This window comes from Podarcis raffonei, chromosome 8 (assembly GCF_027172205.1).
Source record: "Podarcis raffonei isolate rPodRaf1 chromosome 8, rPodRaf1.pri, whole genome shotgun sequence".
Lineage (NCBI taxonomy): Eukaryota > Metazoa > Chordata > Lepidosauria > Squamata > Lacertidae > Podarcis > Podarcis raffonei.
Window position 1 is genome coordinate 402,027 of NC_070609.1, and position 16,100 is coordinate 418,126.

At 59.8% G+C, this 16,100-nt stretch overlaps 1 protein-coding gene across 1 annotated transcript; it reads right to left on the bottom strand.

Moving 5' to 3' along the window:
* Window positions 1-215: 215 nt before the first annotated feature.
* On the bottom strand, window positions 216-2,808 carry LOC128418180 (formin-2-like). The gene is made up of 4 exons (XM_053397621.1): window positions 2,676-2,808; window positions 2,222-2,438; window positions 1,028-1,263; window positions 216-752 (listed from the first exon to the last, which is right to left on the bottom strand). The coding sequence occupies exons 2-4, from the start codon at window positions 2,421-2,423 to the stop codon at window positions 636-638; spliced, it is 555 nt and encodes a 184-aa protein (XP_053253596.1). The 5' UTR covers window positions 2,424-2,438; window positions 2,676-2,808; the 3' UTR covers window positions 216-635.
* Window positions 2,809-16,100: the final 13,292 nt, after the last annotated feature.

The window sequence follows — 16,100 nt, forward strand, 5'->3', positions numbered from 1 at the left end:
CGAGAAGGCTCCCCCCCCCTCCGGAGAGTCGCTGCTGCCAGGCCTGACCATGGGGGCCAAAGCCACTTCCTATGTCCTCTGTTTACAAGCAAAAATCACATGTAGGCCTTGACAATACAACTTCTTAGTCCAGTTTTTATTGAAAAGGAAACATACAAAATTCTGCCTCCCCCCCAAAGTACAGACCCCGGGCCCCCCTCCTCCCCCCCCTCAAGTATCTACAGGCAGCACCAAGTTCTCCTGTACAAGTTCTAGATTGTCCACAGGATGTATATACATAACAGCAGCTTCCGCTGTACAGCCCCCCCCCCGCCCCCTATGTACAAGACGGCCACGCCCCCTATTTACAGCTTGGCCCGCCCCCCAGAAGGAAACCGGGCCCTGTGCAATTGTCTCCCCCCCTCCGCCTCCCCCCCCCCTGTACAGGCTCCATTGAACAGTATTGACATAGTGCTAACTTGCTTGGCGTCCCAGCTGAGCAGCTCTCCTTAAGGCACTGCTGGGCTGGGGGCAGAAGGAAGCAGCCCGGCGCGCCCCCCTGGCTCACGGCCCCCGGCGGCGCGGGGGGGCGGCTCCAGTCCCGGCTGGGTTCCCCCCTGGCCAGCAGGAGGACCACGAGGAGGCGGAGGAGGCGGCTAGTTGGGGCGCAGGCCGGCCAGGCCCTCCGCCGGCAGGTTGTACAAGATGCCCAGCAGCTGGAAGACGAAGTGGGAGACGTGGCCCCAGAGGGCGCCCTGCGGCCGGCGCTGCTCCTGCGGGGAGAGGAGAGAGGGCGCAGGTGAGCGGGGCACGAGGCGGCCGAGGGACGGGCACTGCCCTGCCCAGGCTCCCGTGCCCGCCCGCCTGCCATCCCGCGCTATTTATAGGAGATGAGTCAGCGGCGGCGGCGGCGCCTGCCCAGCTCCTTGGGCAAAGCAGCGGCGGAGGACGGGGCTGGGCGGTGGGGCCACCGGCATCCCCCCCCCGTGCCACCAGCATCCCGGGCACACACACACCCCTCGGTTCCCCCCCCCCGGCACCGACTTACCCTGTGCGCGTACTCGCGCTGGAACTGGTCTCCCAGGACTCGCAGGCGCGCCCCGATGGCTCTCTCCAGGCCGGGCGCGGGGCTCCGGGGCTGGACGGGGGGCTCCTCCGGGCGGGGGGCGGCGGCGGGCGGGTCGCCTGCGGGAGGAAGGCAGCGGCGATGAGGGCGGCCAGGCGGGGAGGGCAGCAGCAAGCCGAGGAGGGGCGGGAGGGGGCCGTTTCCTGTCTCCTTGGCAACTGCGGAGGGAAAAGGGATCATTCCAGGACACGGGCCCCCCCGGCGGCTGGCTGGCTGGCTGGGGCGAGCGGCGCCGCGGGGAGCTCGCCTGCAGCTGCCTCTTGCCCTGCAGCCCCCACCCCGGGAGACTGGGGGGGGGCAGTGGTTGCAAGGGGGCTGCCACTCGCTGCTCTCCGCCAGGGATGCTCCTCCTCGCCGCGCTTAGCTGGGGGCGGCCCCTCCCATAGTCTGCTCCCCCCGCAATACACGCAATTTTTTTTCCTGAGTCAGCGTTTCCACGCCAGGCTCACAGAGGGCAGGGCGCTGGGGGGCACCCCCTGCGCGCAGTGCGGCCGAGTGGGGCGGGACCAAAGCAGCCTGAGGGGCAAACGGGGTACCCGCGAGACCCCCGCCCAATGCCTGCCACCTGCGCGCACGCTTCCCGGGAGTTTGGGGGTGCGGAAAGTGGTCTGGTCTCGGTGGGGGAGCAATAAAAGGAGCCCCTCGGAGAACAGGGGGGCGCCCGATCTGGGTGCCTGGCCTGAGTCCTTCCCGCGTGCTCGCAGCCACCGCGTGTTGCCCGCCAGGAGACGCAGCGCTCCGGAAGGAGGAGCGCCCGTCGCGGAAAAACAAAGGTCTGTCCTTGACGGGCGGAGGCGCAGAAAGGGGCTGGGCTGTGCCCGACCCCCAGGACTGCTCAGGTGGGGAGAGGAGCGGAAGATCCGCCCCCTCTTCCGCGGGCACCTGCGGCTGGGAGACCGAGGGGCTGAGCCGCGCCCCTCTTGCCCCGCACCCCGGGGGCGCGCCAGCCCTTTCCTTGCGGGACAGCTCCTGCGGAACAAGCACCGCCCTGGCTGGGACCCCGGGGTTGGGGGAGGAGCTCTGCCCATGCTCAGAGGCGCTTTGGGGGTCCCGCCGCCCTCCCCTCGCCCAGCAGCAGGCGCCCCGCCCCCTCCAGCCCCCTCCCCAGGCACTCACCTCGCGTGGCCCCGGAGCGCATCCGCAAGGTCTCGTGTCCGATCCCGCAGCGGCAGAGGCCGTTCAGCCGGGGGGGCGAGGCGAGGGGTGCGCGGCAGAGGGGGGGCGGCAGGGCCAGCGCCCCCCCCACAGGGCAGGCTGGGCTCCCGGACACAGCTGCTGTCGGCTCGGCGCGGCTCCCGTCCTGCAGTGGTCTGGCCATGGCGCTCGGCGGGGTCTGCGGGGCGAGCCGAGACGGGGCGGTCGGTGGGGGCGAAGCGGCGGGCGGAGCAGCGTCCGCGCGCCGGGCTCGTGTTTGTAAACAAACCGCGCCGTGCCAGCTTCGCGGGGGGGGGGTCCGTCTCCCTTCCTCCCGCCCCGCCCCGATCCGGGCTGCCGCCCCCTGCAGCCACGTGCGCCCTCCCGCCTTCCCCGACGGGACGGTCCCTCCCCGGGCATCCGCCGCCCCACTTACTGCAGCTGCATGAACCCTCCGGGGGCGGGTCGGGGGTCTCGGGGCAGCGCAGGGGCTCCGTCGGCGGCGGGGGCGGCGGCGGCGGGCGAGGCAGGAGAGCGACCCCGGCGAGGTGGAGCGGCGGCGGCGGCGGCGGCCAGAGTCTCTCTGCCAGGCGAGCGGGCAGTGGCAGCGCTCCCCGGAGCCGGCCCCGCCCCCGCCCTGACGTCACCGCGCCCCGCCCCCTCCCGGAGGCAAGTTCGGGCTTGTGCGGGAGCCGGGGATCCCCGGAGGGGCGCGGCCGGACGGCGGGACCGCGCGCAGCAGGCGCCCCCTCCCTCGCGCTCCCCGCTCGACCCATTCCCCGCGCGGGCAACTGAGGCTGGCCCGGGTCCGCTTGGCGGGCAAACCTCCGCCCCGCCTCCCTCGGAGTCAACAAACAGGCGGAACCCGCCTCCCCGCGGACTAGCGCCATGCGGAGGGGCTCCAGCCAGAAAAGGACACGGAACACGGACAGGCTTAAGTGTTTTGCGCGCCGAGAGAAAAGAGCTTTCCTCCGCTTCAGGGCCACAACTGGAAACAGGCCTCCGTATGTTGTGCAACCAGGAAGTTCCAGGGTCAAAAATGAGGGGGGGCACCTCTCTCCTGGCAGCCTGGCAAGCAGCTCCCCCAGCCAGATCAGAGCACCCGGCCCCCCCTAGATCGTTCCTGGCTGCCGTAATCTAAGCTGCCAGGGACTTCAGGCGCGGAGGGTCAGACAGAGGCACAGCTCCCCAGGACAGGGCGCCGCTGGCAAAGCAACTGGGGTGGGGGAAAGGGGCTCCAGGCCACATCAGAAGGTCTGGACCCAGGTGCTACCCACCCATTGCTTGAAGCGAGGGGCAACCTTATCCAAAAGAGGCTGGACACTTCTCCCAAGACATCAGCCTTGCTCAGGGTCACTCCCCATGCCCTCCCCCGCCAGGCACCAGAGCATAAGCAGAGAGCCTGCTGGATCAGGCCTGTGGCCCATCTGGTCCTGCATCCTGTCAAAGGGAAGCCCACATGCAGGATCCAAGCACAAGAGCCCTTTCCCCTTGGGGTTTGGTCAGTCAAGCAGTTACAAATCCACTGACCTGTTCCCTGGCCCGGACCACATCTCACCAGCTCCTCCACCAGAAGGGGTCCCCTACTGAGTCATAGAATCATAGACTCTGGGGGAGCTTTGTCAAAAGCCCTCCTGAAATCAAGATACACTATGTCCACAGCATTCCCCTGATCCACCAAGCTTGTACCTCTATCCAAAAATAAAATGAGATTCATTTGTCTGGCGTGACTTGTTTTTGGGAAAGCAATGCAGGGTCTTGGAAGTGTTTGCTGGATCAGGCCACTGGCCCATCTAGTCCAGCCTCCTGCTCTCCCAGTGAATGGCCAGATATCCCAAAGGGAAACCTGCAATCAGGATCCGGCACTAGGGCCCTCTCCCCTCCCGTAGATTCCAGCCACTAGGATTCAGAAGCACGGCTGCCTCTGGCTGTGGAGGAAGAGCAGAGGGCCTTCTCGGTGGTGGCGCCCACCCTGTGGAACGCCCTCCCAGCAGATGTCAAGGAAATCAACAACTCTCTGACTTTTAGGAGACATCTGAAGGCAGCCCTCTTTAGGGAAGTTTTTAATGTTTCATTCTATTTTTTATATTCTGTTGGGAGCCGCCCAGAGCACTCTCCTCCATGGTGAGCAATCCAGGACAAGGCCTGGGACTCTTGGGAAAGGAGAAGGCAAACTCCCAAGGCTTGGAAGGGGGCGGGGGGGGGCGCGTTTAGAGGAGAGGAGGCCTCCTTGGCAAGCCGAGTCAGGCAGCCTTTGTTGAAGGAGGCTGGCCGGGGGATTTCCAGCAGCTGACCCTTTGTGGAGCTGGGCTGTGGGCCTCTTCCCCATCAGAGGGCCCCGTGCTGGGCTCTGGGTCAGTGGGTCAACCCCACAGCTGGGCAGGAGGGAGGGGAGGGAGGAGGGGAGGCGTTTTCTAGCTGAACCTTTTGGCCTGGCCTATGGCAGGGAGTGTCATCCATGGCCTGCCAATGCACACATTGGCGGAGGTGCCTGGCTTTGGTGTACAAAGCTGTGCGCTTGTGTGTCCGCTTGCGCATTGGAGCAGAATGTCATGTATGAAGATGTTGGTGGGACTCACTCACAGGTCCTCGCTGTGATTCTGACTCACAGTGAAATAGGGGCCTGAATGGAGGTCCCATGGCAGAACAGGCTGACAAGAGTAACATCATCATCATCATCATCATCATTACTACAGCATTATTCTTATTCTTATTATTAGTCCTTCCTGACTCCAAGATATGGTGGGTGGGGACATTGTGGCATAATGAGGCCCTTGGGATGCTGGTGGCGCTGGGTCTAAACCACTGAGCCTCTTGGGCTTGCCGATCAGAAGGTTGGCGGTTCAAATCTGTGCAACGGGGTGAGCTCCTGTTGCTCTGTCCCAGCTCCTGCCAACCTAGCAGTTTGAAAGCATGCCAGTGCAAGTAGATAAATAGGTACTGCTGTGGTGGGAAGGTGAACAGCGCTCTGGTTCTGTTGCGCCAGAAGCAGTTTAGTCCTGCTGGCCACATGACCCAGAAAGCTGTCTGTGGGAAAATATCCAATTCCCTCGGCCTGAAAGCGAGATGAGTGCCACAACCCCATAGTTGCCTTTGACTGGACAAAACCATCCAGGGGTCATTTACCTTCACCTTCTGAGGCCCCATCCTGCACACCCAGCACCTACGTATGCTCGGGACCCAGGTTCAAAGAGATGCATGTTTCTGTAAGGGACCAAAGCAGGGAAGAATATTCCAGGAGGCAGAAGGAGCCTTCAAGTCACTCTTTGCAGAGCAGAGCTGCTTATCTGCCCATTGTCAGCTAAGGACCTAAGTGCAGCCTAGTCCAGCGTCCTGTTCTCTCAGTGACCAGCCAGGTGCCCCAAATGGACCAAGAGCTCCTCTCCCTTCTGACAGTTTCCAGCCACTGGGATTCAGAAGCATGGCTGCCTCCAGCTGTGAAGACAAGAGCACAGCTCTCTGGAGCCACTGGATGGTTTGCCCAGTCCTCTTTGAAAGCCACGCACTGGTGGCCGTCCTGTGGGAGTGAGTTCCACAGGCTGAAATCCCACCGGCTGTGCAAACTCCCACCAAACTGAGGGAGCCCCAGCCTCAAACTAGAGGATTTAGGGTGGGGGACACAAGCCCGACTCAAGCAGCAAAAGGGACCAGGGGGGAAAGGCAGGGGGGCCCCCAGCAGAGGAAGGGGCCCAGCGAAGAGGTCAGTGGGGCAGGGAGACTGACACCTCAGAGAAGGGGCTGGGCGGCCTTCTGTGCTAAGGAAGGACAGTTCGTGTTTGGGGTCTTTCAGATGGAATCAGAAGACCAAATGGGCACAATGGAAGTTCCTAAAATGATGAATGGCTTGGAGACAGTCCATGGGAATAAAGGGATCCTTTTCCCTCATCATCCTAGAACTCAGGACCAGCCGTGAAGCTGTTTCCCCTTCACCTGGGAAGGTCACTGCCGCCACCAAGAAGAGGACCTCGCCCGGGCTCCTCCCGGAGACACCTGTTAACATGAGGATGAACAGGGGCGCCTTTGAGCATGCGAAGAGTGCCAGCCCCCCATGCTTAGTAGCTTGGCTGAGCTGGATCTCCGCGGGTGAGCATGGGCAAGGCGGCCCGAGTGCCAGGCGGGCGGGGGGGGGCTGGAGTGGCGCCGCCCCTCCCGCTTCCCTGCTGCTGCTCCTCCCCTGCCCCCCCCCCGTGCCCTCCGGTGGAGGGATCCCGCCGCGTGGCTGGCTGAGCCGAAGCGCCGCGGAGCCAACGAGCGCGCCGTCGCCGGGACGAGCAGGCGGGCCGCGGCCAATGGCAGCGCGAGGCGTCGGGCCGTCGGAGCGCCTTCGCCGCTGTTTCTATTGCCCCCCCTCTCCCTCCCGCGCTGACATCACTGGCTGTTTATTCCTCCTTCGCCGAGAGCGGGGGGGGGGCGCTGGGCTGGCACATGCGCTCGGCCGGGCATGAGTAACGCTTCGCTGTGGCGGCTGCGGCGCAGGGCGAATTTGCCCAGTGACAGCCACTCAGCAGATGCCCGCCTCGCGATGATGTCACCCCTGGGGGCGGCAGGAGGGAGGCGGGGGGGGGGCAGCAGGCAGCGCTCCTTCGACGGGGCGGACGCGCCAGCGCCAAAAGCGCACGGATGGCCCCGCGCGCAGCGCAGGACGCTCCTGTTGCAGAGGCCCGCGCGCGATGGCGGGGAGGGGAGGGACCCACCTGCTGCCAGGATCCCGCCCCGCGCCACCCCTTTGTCCTCCTCCTCCTCCCCCCCCCGGTGGCCCACGCGGCTGGCAGCCTCCTCTGCCAAGTTCCCTTCGCTCTGGTGGACCCTCCACCAGCCCCAGAGACAGTCTATCTCGCTCTAGGCAGGGAGGGGCAGTGAGCCACTGAGCCACTGAGAGCAGAGGATGCTGTACGAGGTGGGCCACTGGCCTGATCCAGCGCCACGCAGGGGGGCCTCGCAAGAGCAGGGCAGGGCTGCGCGCATCCCGCTTCGCAGCTCGGAGCGAGTCAAGCCCGCGGGTCTCTTCCTCTCTCCTTATCCCCGAATGAAATAAGGACGTCCTGGAATTCTGGACCTCCAGAGGCGTCCCGGGCGTGCTTCTCGGCCCCGGAACATCGACGGGGAGTTCTTTGCTTAGCAACGCGCTTTCCGCCTTCTCCTTCCCTCCCTCTCTGTCTCCAGCCAGGCAACAGCCCCCTGCGAAGGGGGCCGCCCTGCTCCACCTTGAGCCTGGATGAGGCCCAGGCGGCCCGAGGGGGCGTCCGAGGACCAGCCCGCCTCTGCCCTTGCTCCTCCGGCGGGTAGGCCTGGCAGGGGGCTCTCCTCCCCGGGCCCGACTCCCTGGCTCTTCCCAGCGGGGCCCCGTCTCCCTGCCTCAGTTCTCCCTCGGGGTAAGGGGCGCAAGAGGGGCAGCAAGGCCAGAGGCGGGCGCCCCTTTGCGCCACAGCCTGCACCCTGGACCCTTTCGCAGTCCCGCGCATTGCAGGGGGCTGGGCTGGATGACCCTGGGGACCCTTCCAGCTCTCCAACCCCAGGTCTCCAGCCCAGCTGCCTGTGGGCTCCCCTGCGCGCTCGGGGGGGTCCCTCGTGCCCCCCAAGCAAGGCTGGCGACGTCCTTGCCTGGCCGTCGGGCTCCTCACCCGGGGAGGGTCGGGACGCCCCCACGTGCCCACCCCAAATGCTCCCGGATCCCGCGCAATGCACGGGGCTCCCCGTCTACTCGCGAGGAAGGAGCCCCCCTGCGCGGGTTTGTTTTGCAGCAGGGGCAGCGGAGCGTGTCTAACCCCCCGCCGGTTCCGCTCGGCTGCCTGGACACCCCCGCCCCCCTGCCTTCCCATTGGCTGTTGGCGGCGGCGGCGCGCAGCCACTCAGCGCCGAGGAGGCGCCTGTTTCCAAAGGAAGAGCGCCACGCGCGCCGCGGAGCCACGGCAACACGGCCCGGCCGGGCAGGCGGGCCAACGGGCAGGCGCGGCCGAGACGGGGCGCGGGCACGGGAGGCAGCCTGGGGAGGCCCGGCCTGGCTTGCGCGCCCCCGATGGGTGGGGTTCCCCGGGCACGCCTGCTGCGCCCCGGCCGGCCTCCGTTGCCCTGCGTGGGGCTGCTGCGTGGGGAGCCCGGTGCTCCTTCTCCCCCTCTGTCCCCCCAACAGGCCCCGACGGTGTAGCCCCCCCGTCGCCCCATTTCACAAGCGGTGGGGCGAAGCAGCCAGGCTAGCGCTCGGCCGAGGGGAGCATGGCGCAGGGGGGCTGGACTAGATGGCTCTGGGGGTCCCTTCCGGCTTCTATGAGGCTATGATCCATGGGCGCCAAGGCATAGCTGTCAACTTTCAGATTTGAAAATAAGGGATCAGCAGCCTCGAAAAGAAGGGATCCGCAGCCTCCCCTGTCCCGGGGACAGTCGACGGGATATCTAACAATCCGGGATAGCAGCGGGAAAGGCTCTGGAATCAGGGAATTTCCCCCCAAAAAGGGGAAGGTTGACAGCTATGCGCCAAGGCAGCACCCCAGCTCAGCCCGCCGGGGGCAGCTTTGGGGGGGGGGAGCAGGCTGGTGGCGCAGGCGATGCCCAGATGTTCAGGGCGCTCCGTGGGCCAGGTGCGGACGCAGCTGCGCGCCTGAGCTGCCTCCTAATCCTGGGCTGCGCCGGGGTTGGGCGAGGTGACCTCCAAGCTGCCCTCTAAGGGCACGTCAGGCCCCACGTCGAGGCAGGGGCGGCGGGCTGGATTCGGCCTGTCTGGCGAGGCTTTGGGGAAGGAGGAGAGAACTTTCTGGCGGCAAGATCCTTTCCCCGGGAGGTCCTTCAACCATCGGCCAGGGATTCTGGAACTGTGATTCCCGCATTGCAGTGGGTTCAACTAGATGACCGCAGGGCTCCCTCCCAACTCTTCAGCTCTGCCATTCTTCCCCAGCGCAGCGGCCACACTGGGCCCAGGAGTGCCCGAGGGCCGCCCCTTCGCCTGCCCCAAAAGCGTCGGTTGCTTTTCGGGGGTCGCGGGGCCCTGCTTGGCAGTGAGGAGGGGGCTGCTGGCCGTGAGCCCCGGAGCCTCTTTCGCTCCCCCGAGGGCGGCTGCCTCGGCTCCCCGGTTGCTGGTGCAAGGCTGGCCCTGGGAGATTAGGATCCCCGCGAGGGGCTGGAGGGAAATCCCCTGACCTCATCCTGGGGATTCCCCCCTTCTCCCTGCCCTCCCCGGCCCCCCTGGCCGGCTTCACCTCTCCTCCCCACCCAGATGGAGGGATGGCAGCCGGCAGGACTCAAAAGTTAAGTTTCGCGCCCCCCCCCCAAATAAATAAATAAAAGCACCAGGAAAACACATCGCACGAGAGCGAGGGGAGGCGTTTTCCCCTCCCGCCTCCTCCTCCTCCTCCGCCGCCCTCTCGCCTCGGCCCCGTCGCAACAACAGCCGATGCCGCCGCCGCCGCCGCCGCGTTTGGGTCCGTCCCTTCCAACCATCTCCTGCACTCGGGCCGGCGCAGCCAATCAGCGCCCGCCATCCCAGCAGGAAAAGCAACTGCCATGGAAACAGCATCCGCGGCTGGCGGAGGCAGCAGAGCATCACAGCATCCGCGGCGGAGGAGGAGGCGGCGGCGCCCTCGCGCCCAGCCCAGTGCCCAGGAGGCTGGCGGGGGCACGTCTGGGGCACTGGGGCACTGGGGCCCGGGCAGCCCAGCCAGGCGCCGCGAGGAGGGGGAGGAGGAGGGCCAGGGCCGGAGCACGAGCGCGCGCGCGCCTGGGAAATACATCACGGGGCTCAGCAACAGCCACGGGGGCAGCCGAGCCCAGCGCGCGCGCCAATGAGCGGAAGGCGCTGCTGCTGCTGCTGCTGGGCCGGAGCCTGCCCGGCTTGGCCTCGGTAGCTGCGGCTGGGGGGAGTCTGCACATGCTCAGAGGTGCCCATAAGAGCGCAAGGAGAGCATGCTGGATCAGGGCCGAACAGTTGCCTGGGGTTTCCCAGCACAAGAGCAACCGGACCATGGAGGCGAGCGGGCCCCCCCTGGCCTGTAGCCACCAAAAGCCTCCACTGGGATGGTTGAGCCCTACCCTCCTTGGTTGCAAGTCTCAGGGGCCAGATTCAGACGGGGAGGGCCAGTTAAGGGAGCAAGCTCCCCTCCGACTCAGCCCCAGGCTCTTCCCAGGGCCTGGGACTCTGCAGGTGGGACGGCTCCTTTTCCTGGACCCCCAAAGGCAGGGACGGCCCATGACAGTTTGGCACCTGAAGCACCAATATAGGATGGGGGACACCTGGCTTACTAGCAGGACATGTGAAACAAGATCTCTGGGTCTTGGTGGACCACAAGCTGGACATGAGACCGCAGGGTGAGGCAGCAGCCCAAAAAGCTAATGCTATTCTCAGTTGCATCCACAGAAGTCCAGTGTCCAGATCAAGGGAAGTCATAGTCCCACTCTATTCTGCCTTGGTCAGACCACACATGGGACACTGTGTCCACTTCTGGGCGCCACAATTTAAGGAGGAACATGTGCAGAGGAGGGCGACCAAGATGATCAAGGGTCAGGAAACCAAGCCTGATGAGGAACGGTTGAAGCAGGTGGGTATGTTTGGCCTTGTAAAGAGGAGACTGAGAAGGAGATATGAGAGCCATCTTCATATATCTCAAGGGCCGTCACATAGAAGAGGGAAGAAGCTTGTTTTCTCTTGCTCTGGAGGGTAGGACTCGAACCCATGGCTTCAAGTTACAAGGACGGAGATTCCGACTCAACATCAGGAAGAACCTTCTGAAAGCAAGACCTGTTTGATGGCAGAATGGACTCCCTCAAGAGGTTGTGGCCTCTCCTTCCTTGGGGGTTTCTAAGCAGAGCTTGGACGGCCACCTGAGATTCCTGCGTTGCAGGGGGGGTTGGACTAGATGACCCTTGGGGACCCCTTCCAACTCTACAAAACTATGATTCTGTGAAGCAAACACAGAACCATGCCTCCCCTCCTCACCAGGGGAGAGTGTAGACCTAAATCAGGAACAAGGGAGGAATAAAGGTCTACATGGGATCTGCTGTCTCTGTGGATTCTGCCGCCTGAGGCGCTTGCCTCACTTGCCACATGGGTGGGCCAGCCCAAAGCGGCCTCTTGCCCAGCCCCCTCGTTGTCCCCCAGGGCGTCAAAGGTGCTGCCGGACTTCTCCTCCTAAATGGCCTCGTCTGTGTACAGTGGGCCCTCGGTTTCCGAATGTCTCGGAAATCAAACATTGAATGCTTTTCGGAAGCCGAATGTGCCACGCAGCTTCCGTATGGAGTTTTCCGGACGCAAATGCTTCCGGAAATGTACGCTTTGTTTTTGGAACATTTCGGAAGTCAAACAGTATTCCGGAACAGATGATGTTCGAAAACCGAGGTACCCCTGTATCCCTCAAGGGATACCATCTGAAGGCAGCCCTGGATAGGGAAGTTTCTAATGTTCAATGTTTCATTGTCTTTTTATATTTTGCTGCAAGCCGCCCAGACTGGCTGGGGCAACCAGTCAGATGGGCGGCATATTCGCAACAAGAACAATTCTGGCAACAGTTTCACAGAATCGTGGAAGTGGACGGGATGCGGAAGGCCTTCCACTCCATCTCTCTGCAATGCAGGAATCTCAGTTTCAGCCTCCAAGGCCAGCCGAGCTCTGCTGAGAACCCTCCAAGGAAGGGGAGGGCGCCACCTGCTGACCCACTGCGGAACAGCTCTTACTATCAGAAAGTTTTTACATATTTATGTACTTCCTGGTGCTGAGTTGGAATTTCCTTCTTTGTAACCAGGCAGGAACGCCCTCCCAGCAGATGCCAAGGAAATAAATCTGACCTTTAGAAGACATCTGAAGGCAGCCCTGTTTAGGGAAGTTTTTAAGGTTTGATCTTTTTATCGTGGTTTTAATTCTGTTGGGGAAACTCAGTCAGATGGACAGGATATAAGTAATTAATAATAATAATAATAATAATAATAATAATAATAATAATAATTATTATTATTATTATTTTATGAAACAGGTAAATAAAGGGCCCCTCCCCCTGCTTGGCAAATTATTATTATTATTAACTTGAAGCCACGGGTTCAAGTCCTAGTCTCCACAGCAGGAGAAAACAAACTTGCTCCCCCTTCCATGTGGTAACCCTTGAGATATTTGAGGATAGCTATCATGCTTCCTCTCTGTCTTCTCTTTTCCAGGATAAACATACCCAGATCTGTCAACCGTTACTCATAAGTTTGATTGATTGAGTTTAATAAATACTTAATAAATATTATTAATACTTAGATGCCGCTTTCCCACCCCAAGCTGCACACAAAACTGCTTACAGCAAACATTGAAAACAACTAAATACAGAGCATTGGAAATACAAATATATAACACACAGAGCATGTCAATAAATTAAAAAATGACAATTTGGCAACCACAGAATGAATTATACATGACAAAAAGCCCCCCCCCAATCCCCAAGTACATAAATATGAAGCAAAAGAAGAGCTATACAACAACCATGTTTCTGGCAGAGGCTGCCCTGCTCTCCCAGGAGCCTGGCTAGATGCAGTTCAGAGGAGAGGGAGGCTGGCATCCAGCCCTGCCTGGGGCTTCTGGGGGGGGAGGCACCTGCCTGGTCCCCAGGAGAGACAAGGTGCCAGGGAAGAGGGGTCCTTGTGCCCCTCTGGCTGCTGTGAGTCTCTCTGGGTGCCCTTGGCGTGGGGGTGCCCATTCACAGCCTGGGGCATCAAACCCCACTGCCTGGCCTCTCCTGTTTTGTGTGCCCACAACCCTGCAATTCCTTCCCTGCGATTCCTCACATGGGAAACTGAGGCAGCGACTGGCCTGCTGCAAAGACCACTGTGGGGAAATCATGGCGAGGAATCGGAACCCAAGCCCTGGTCCCTGGGGGGAGAGGGAACCACGCCAGCTGCAGGGGGTGCGGGACTTGTTATCTGGAGGACTGGGGAGCAGCAGAGCTGCCTTAAAGTCCCAGAGGGAGGGAAACTTGCAGAGACCCAGCTTAGAACAATTTGTTGTTGTTGTTTAGTCGTTTAGTCGTGCCCGACTCTTCGCGACCCCCTGGACTGGAGCACGCCAGGCCCTCCTGTCTTCCACTGCCTCCCGCAGTTTGGTCCAACTCATGCTGGTAGCTTCCAGAACACTGTCCCACCATCTCGTCCTCTGTCGTCCCCTTCTCCTTGTGCCCTCCATCTTTCCCAACATCAGGGTCTTTTCCAGGGAGTCTTCTCTTCTCATGAGGTGGCCAAAGTCTTGGAGCCTCAGCTTCAGGATCTGTCCTTCCAGTGAGCACTCAGGGCTGATTTCCTTAAGAATGGATGCATTTGATCTTCTTGCAGTCCATGGGACTCTCAAGAGTCTTCTCCAGCACCAGAATTCAAAAGCATCCATTCTTTGGCGATCAGCCTTCTTGATGGTCCAGCTCTCACTTCCATACATCACTACCGGGAAAACCAGAGCTTGAACTATACGGACCTTTGTTGGCAAGGTGATGTCTCTGCTTTTTAAGACGCTGTCTAGGCCTGTCATTGCCCTTCTCCCAAGGAGCAGGCGTCTCTTAATTTCGTGGCTGCTGTCACCATCTGCAGTGATCATGGAGCCCAAGAAAGTAAAATCTCTCACTGCCTCCATTTCTTCCCCTTCTATTTGCCAGGAGGTGATGGGACCAGTGGCCATGATCTTCGTTTTTTTGATGTTGAGCTTCAAACCATATTTTGTGCTCTCTTCTTTCACCCTCATTAAAAGGTTTTTTAATTCCTCTTCACTTTCTGCCATCAAGGTTGGAACAATAATCCACCAAAAATCAAATCCTGCCTGTACATTTATCTACTCAATCCACAACCCACTTTTTCCTCCAAGGATAAAGCAACCCTGTGAGGCAGGTCAGGCAGAGAGGCCCAAATTCTTGGAACCAGTGAGTGCCAAGCAGGGATTCGAACCCTGGTCTCCCAGGTCCTCATCCAACCCTCTAACCCAGTGATGGCCAAACTCAGCCCTCCAGCTGTTTTGGGCCTACAACTCCCATCATCCCTAGCTAGCAGGACCAGTGGTCAGGGATGATGGGAATTGTAGTCCCAAAACAGCTGGCGGGCTGAGTTTGGCCATCACTGCTCTAACCACTGCGCCACATTGCCTCTTGTATAATGATGTTGCTTACTGATGTGCCACAGGTGCCCCCTCCCGCTTCCCAGAACTCCATGGAATATAGGGGGGGGGCAAATCACAGGTGCACTTTCTTGGTGGGGGAGCAGATCAGGGGGCAGCCAAGGAAGGCGGCCTGCGCCAGCCTCTCTGCCAGCCGCCTTGCCCTGGCACAAGGGGAATCCTTGCTGGCGGATGCTGCCATCTCGTGGTCTGGAAAGGCAGCACCAGGCAAGACTCACCAGGAAGTGTTGTCAATGTTATTTGATTTTAATAGTAATAGTAATAGTAATAATAATAATAATAATAATAATAATAATAATAATAATATATTTACCGCAGCCACTCTGGGCGGCTCCTAACAGAATATTAAAAGCACGATAAAACATCAAACATTAAAAACTTCCCTAAATGCCACACTTTATCACACGCCAGATCTCAGGGCGATTGACAGGGTAAAATACAAGGTACAAACACAAGTAAACAGTTAAAAGGAAAACAACAAAACAATCCCCCCTCCCACAAATACATTTAAAAGGCTGGGGAATATTAATCAGCCCAAGGCCTGGTCAAAGAAGAAAGTTTTCGCCTGGCGCCTAAAAATGTATTTTGGGGGGTTTAGGACATTGTGGTTCTAAAATATATATAATTTGGGGTTTAGGACATTGTTGTTCTTCTCTGGGCCACGCTTTCAGAATAAAAATTTGCTCGTGCCACACCAACCTTTTTATTGATAAGAAAACGAAAAGGAACAACTGCTTTATGATTCTATCCCTGGGACATTCAGAAATTATAGAACATTGCAGCTACCCAAGAACGTGATTCTTTCCCCAAATATAAGGATAAAGGGATCTTCCCCAGCGCTGTGTTTGAATCGGGATCACACCTCGGGTTGTCCTCAGTCTCACTTGGTGCTTTTGCTCCCCTTTTGAAAAGACACCCGGCCATATTTTGCAAATAAAGGAAAATATTTTGATGCTGGACTGTACAGCACTGAAATCTTTTTAAAATGTTTCTTTGTTCTGGGATTCTCCTGCCACACCAGTGGAGCACAGGGACACCCTTTGAGAGCCACTGGCTCCTTTCTTTGTCCCCATGCTCCCTCCCCAAACTTCGGATGAATTCAGTTATTCTTATGCTTATTACTGAGAGCATTTGTCCCCTGCTCCTTTTCAGCTGAAAAATCTTCCAGGGCAGTTTAAAATGCAGCCAAAACAAGAAGGTCCCTGCATTGTGGGCTGACAATCTAAAGCGCAACCACACAAAGAAACGACGGCATACAAGGAAAAAGGGACTGGGAGGGAAGAGGAAAACCTGATTAACCAGTGGTGGCCAAACTCGGCCCTCCAGCTGTTTGGGGACTACAATTTCCATCATCCCTGACTACTGGTCCTGTTAGCTAGGGATGATGGGAGTTGCAGTCCCAAAACAGCTGGAGGGCCAAGCTTGGCCACCACTGGATTAAACAATCTATGGCCTCTTAAATGTGACTGGGGAGGGGGCAATTCATTGTTTCTTGTTATTATGTTATTATGTTGACAGCCACCGTGTGACCTTCGGATGGCGGGTGGTATTTAAATGTAATAAATACACGAACAATTACAATGAATCCAAACAAAAACTCTGGCAGAAATTGCGAAAGGGCTGTCCCCACAATGGCCAGTTTGCCCAGTTCTGGTGTCAAACTGGTGCAGTGGAGGAGCCCTGCTGCTCTCCTCCCCCCGCTGACTCCCTCGGACTCTCCATCCGCCCCAGTCTGAGATTTCTGCCTTGCAG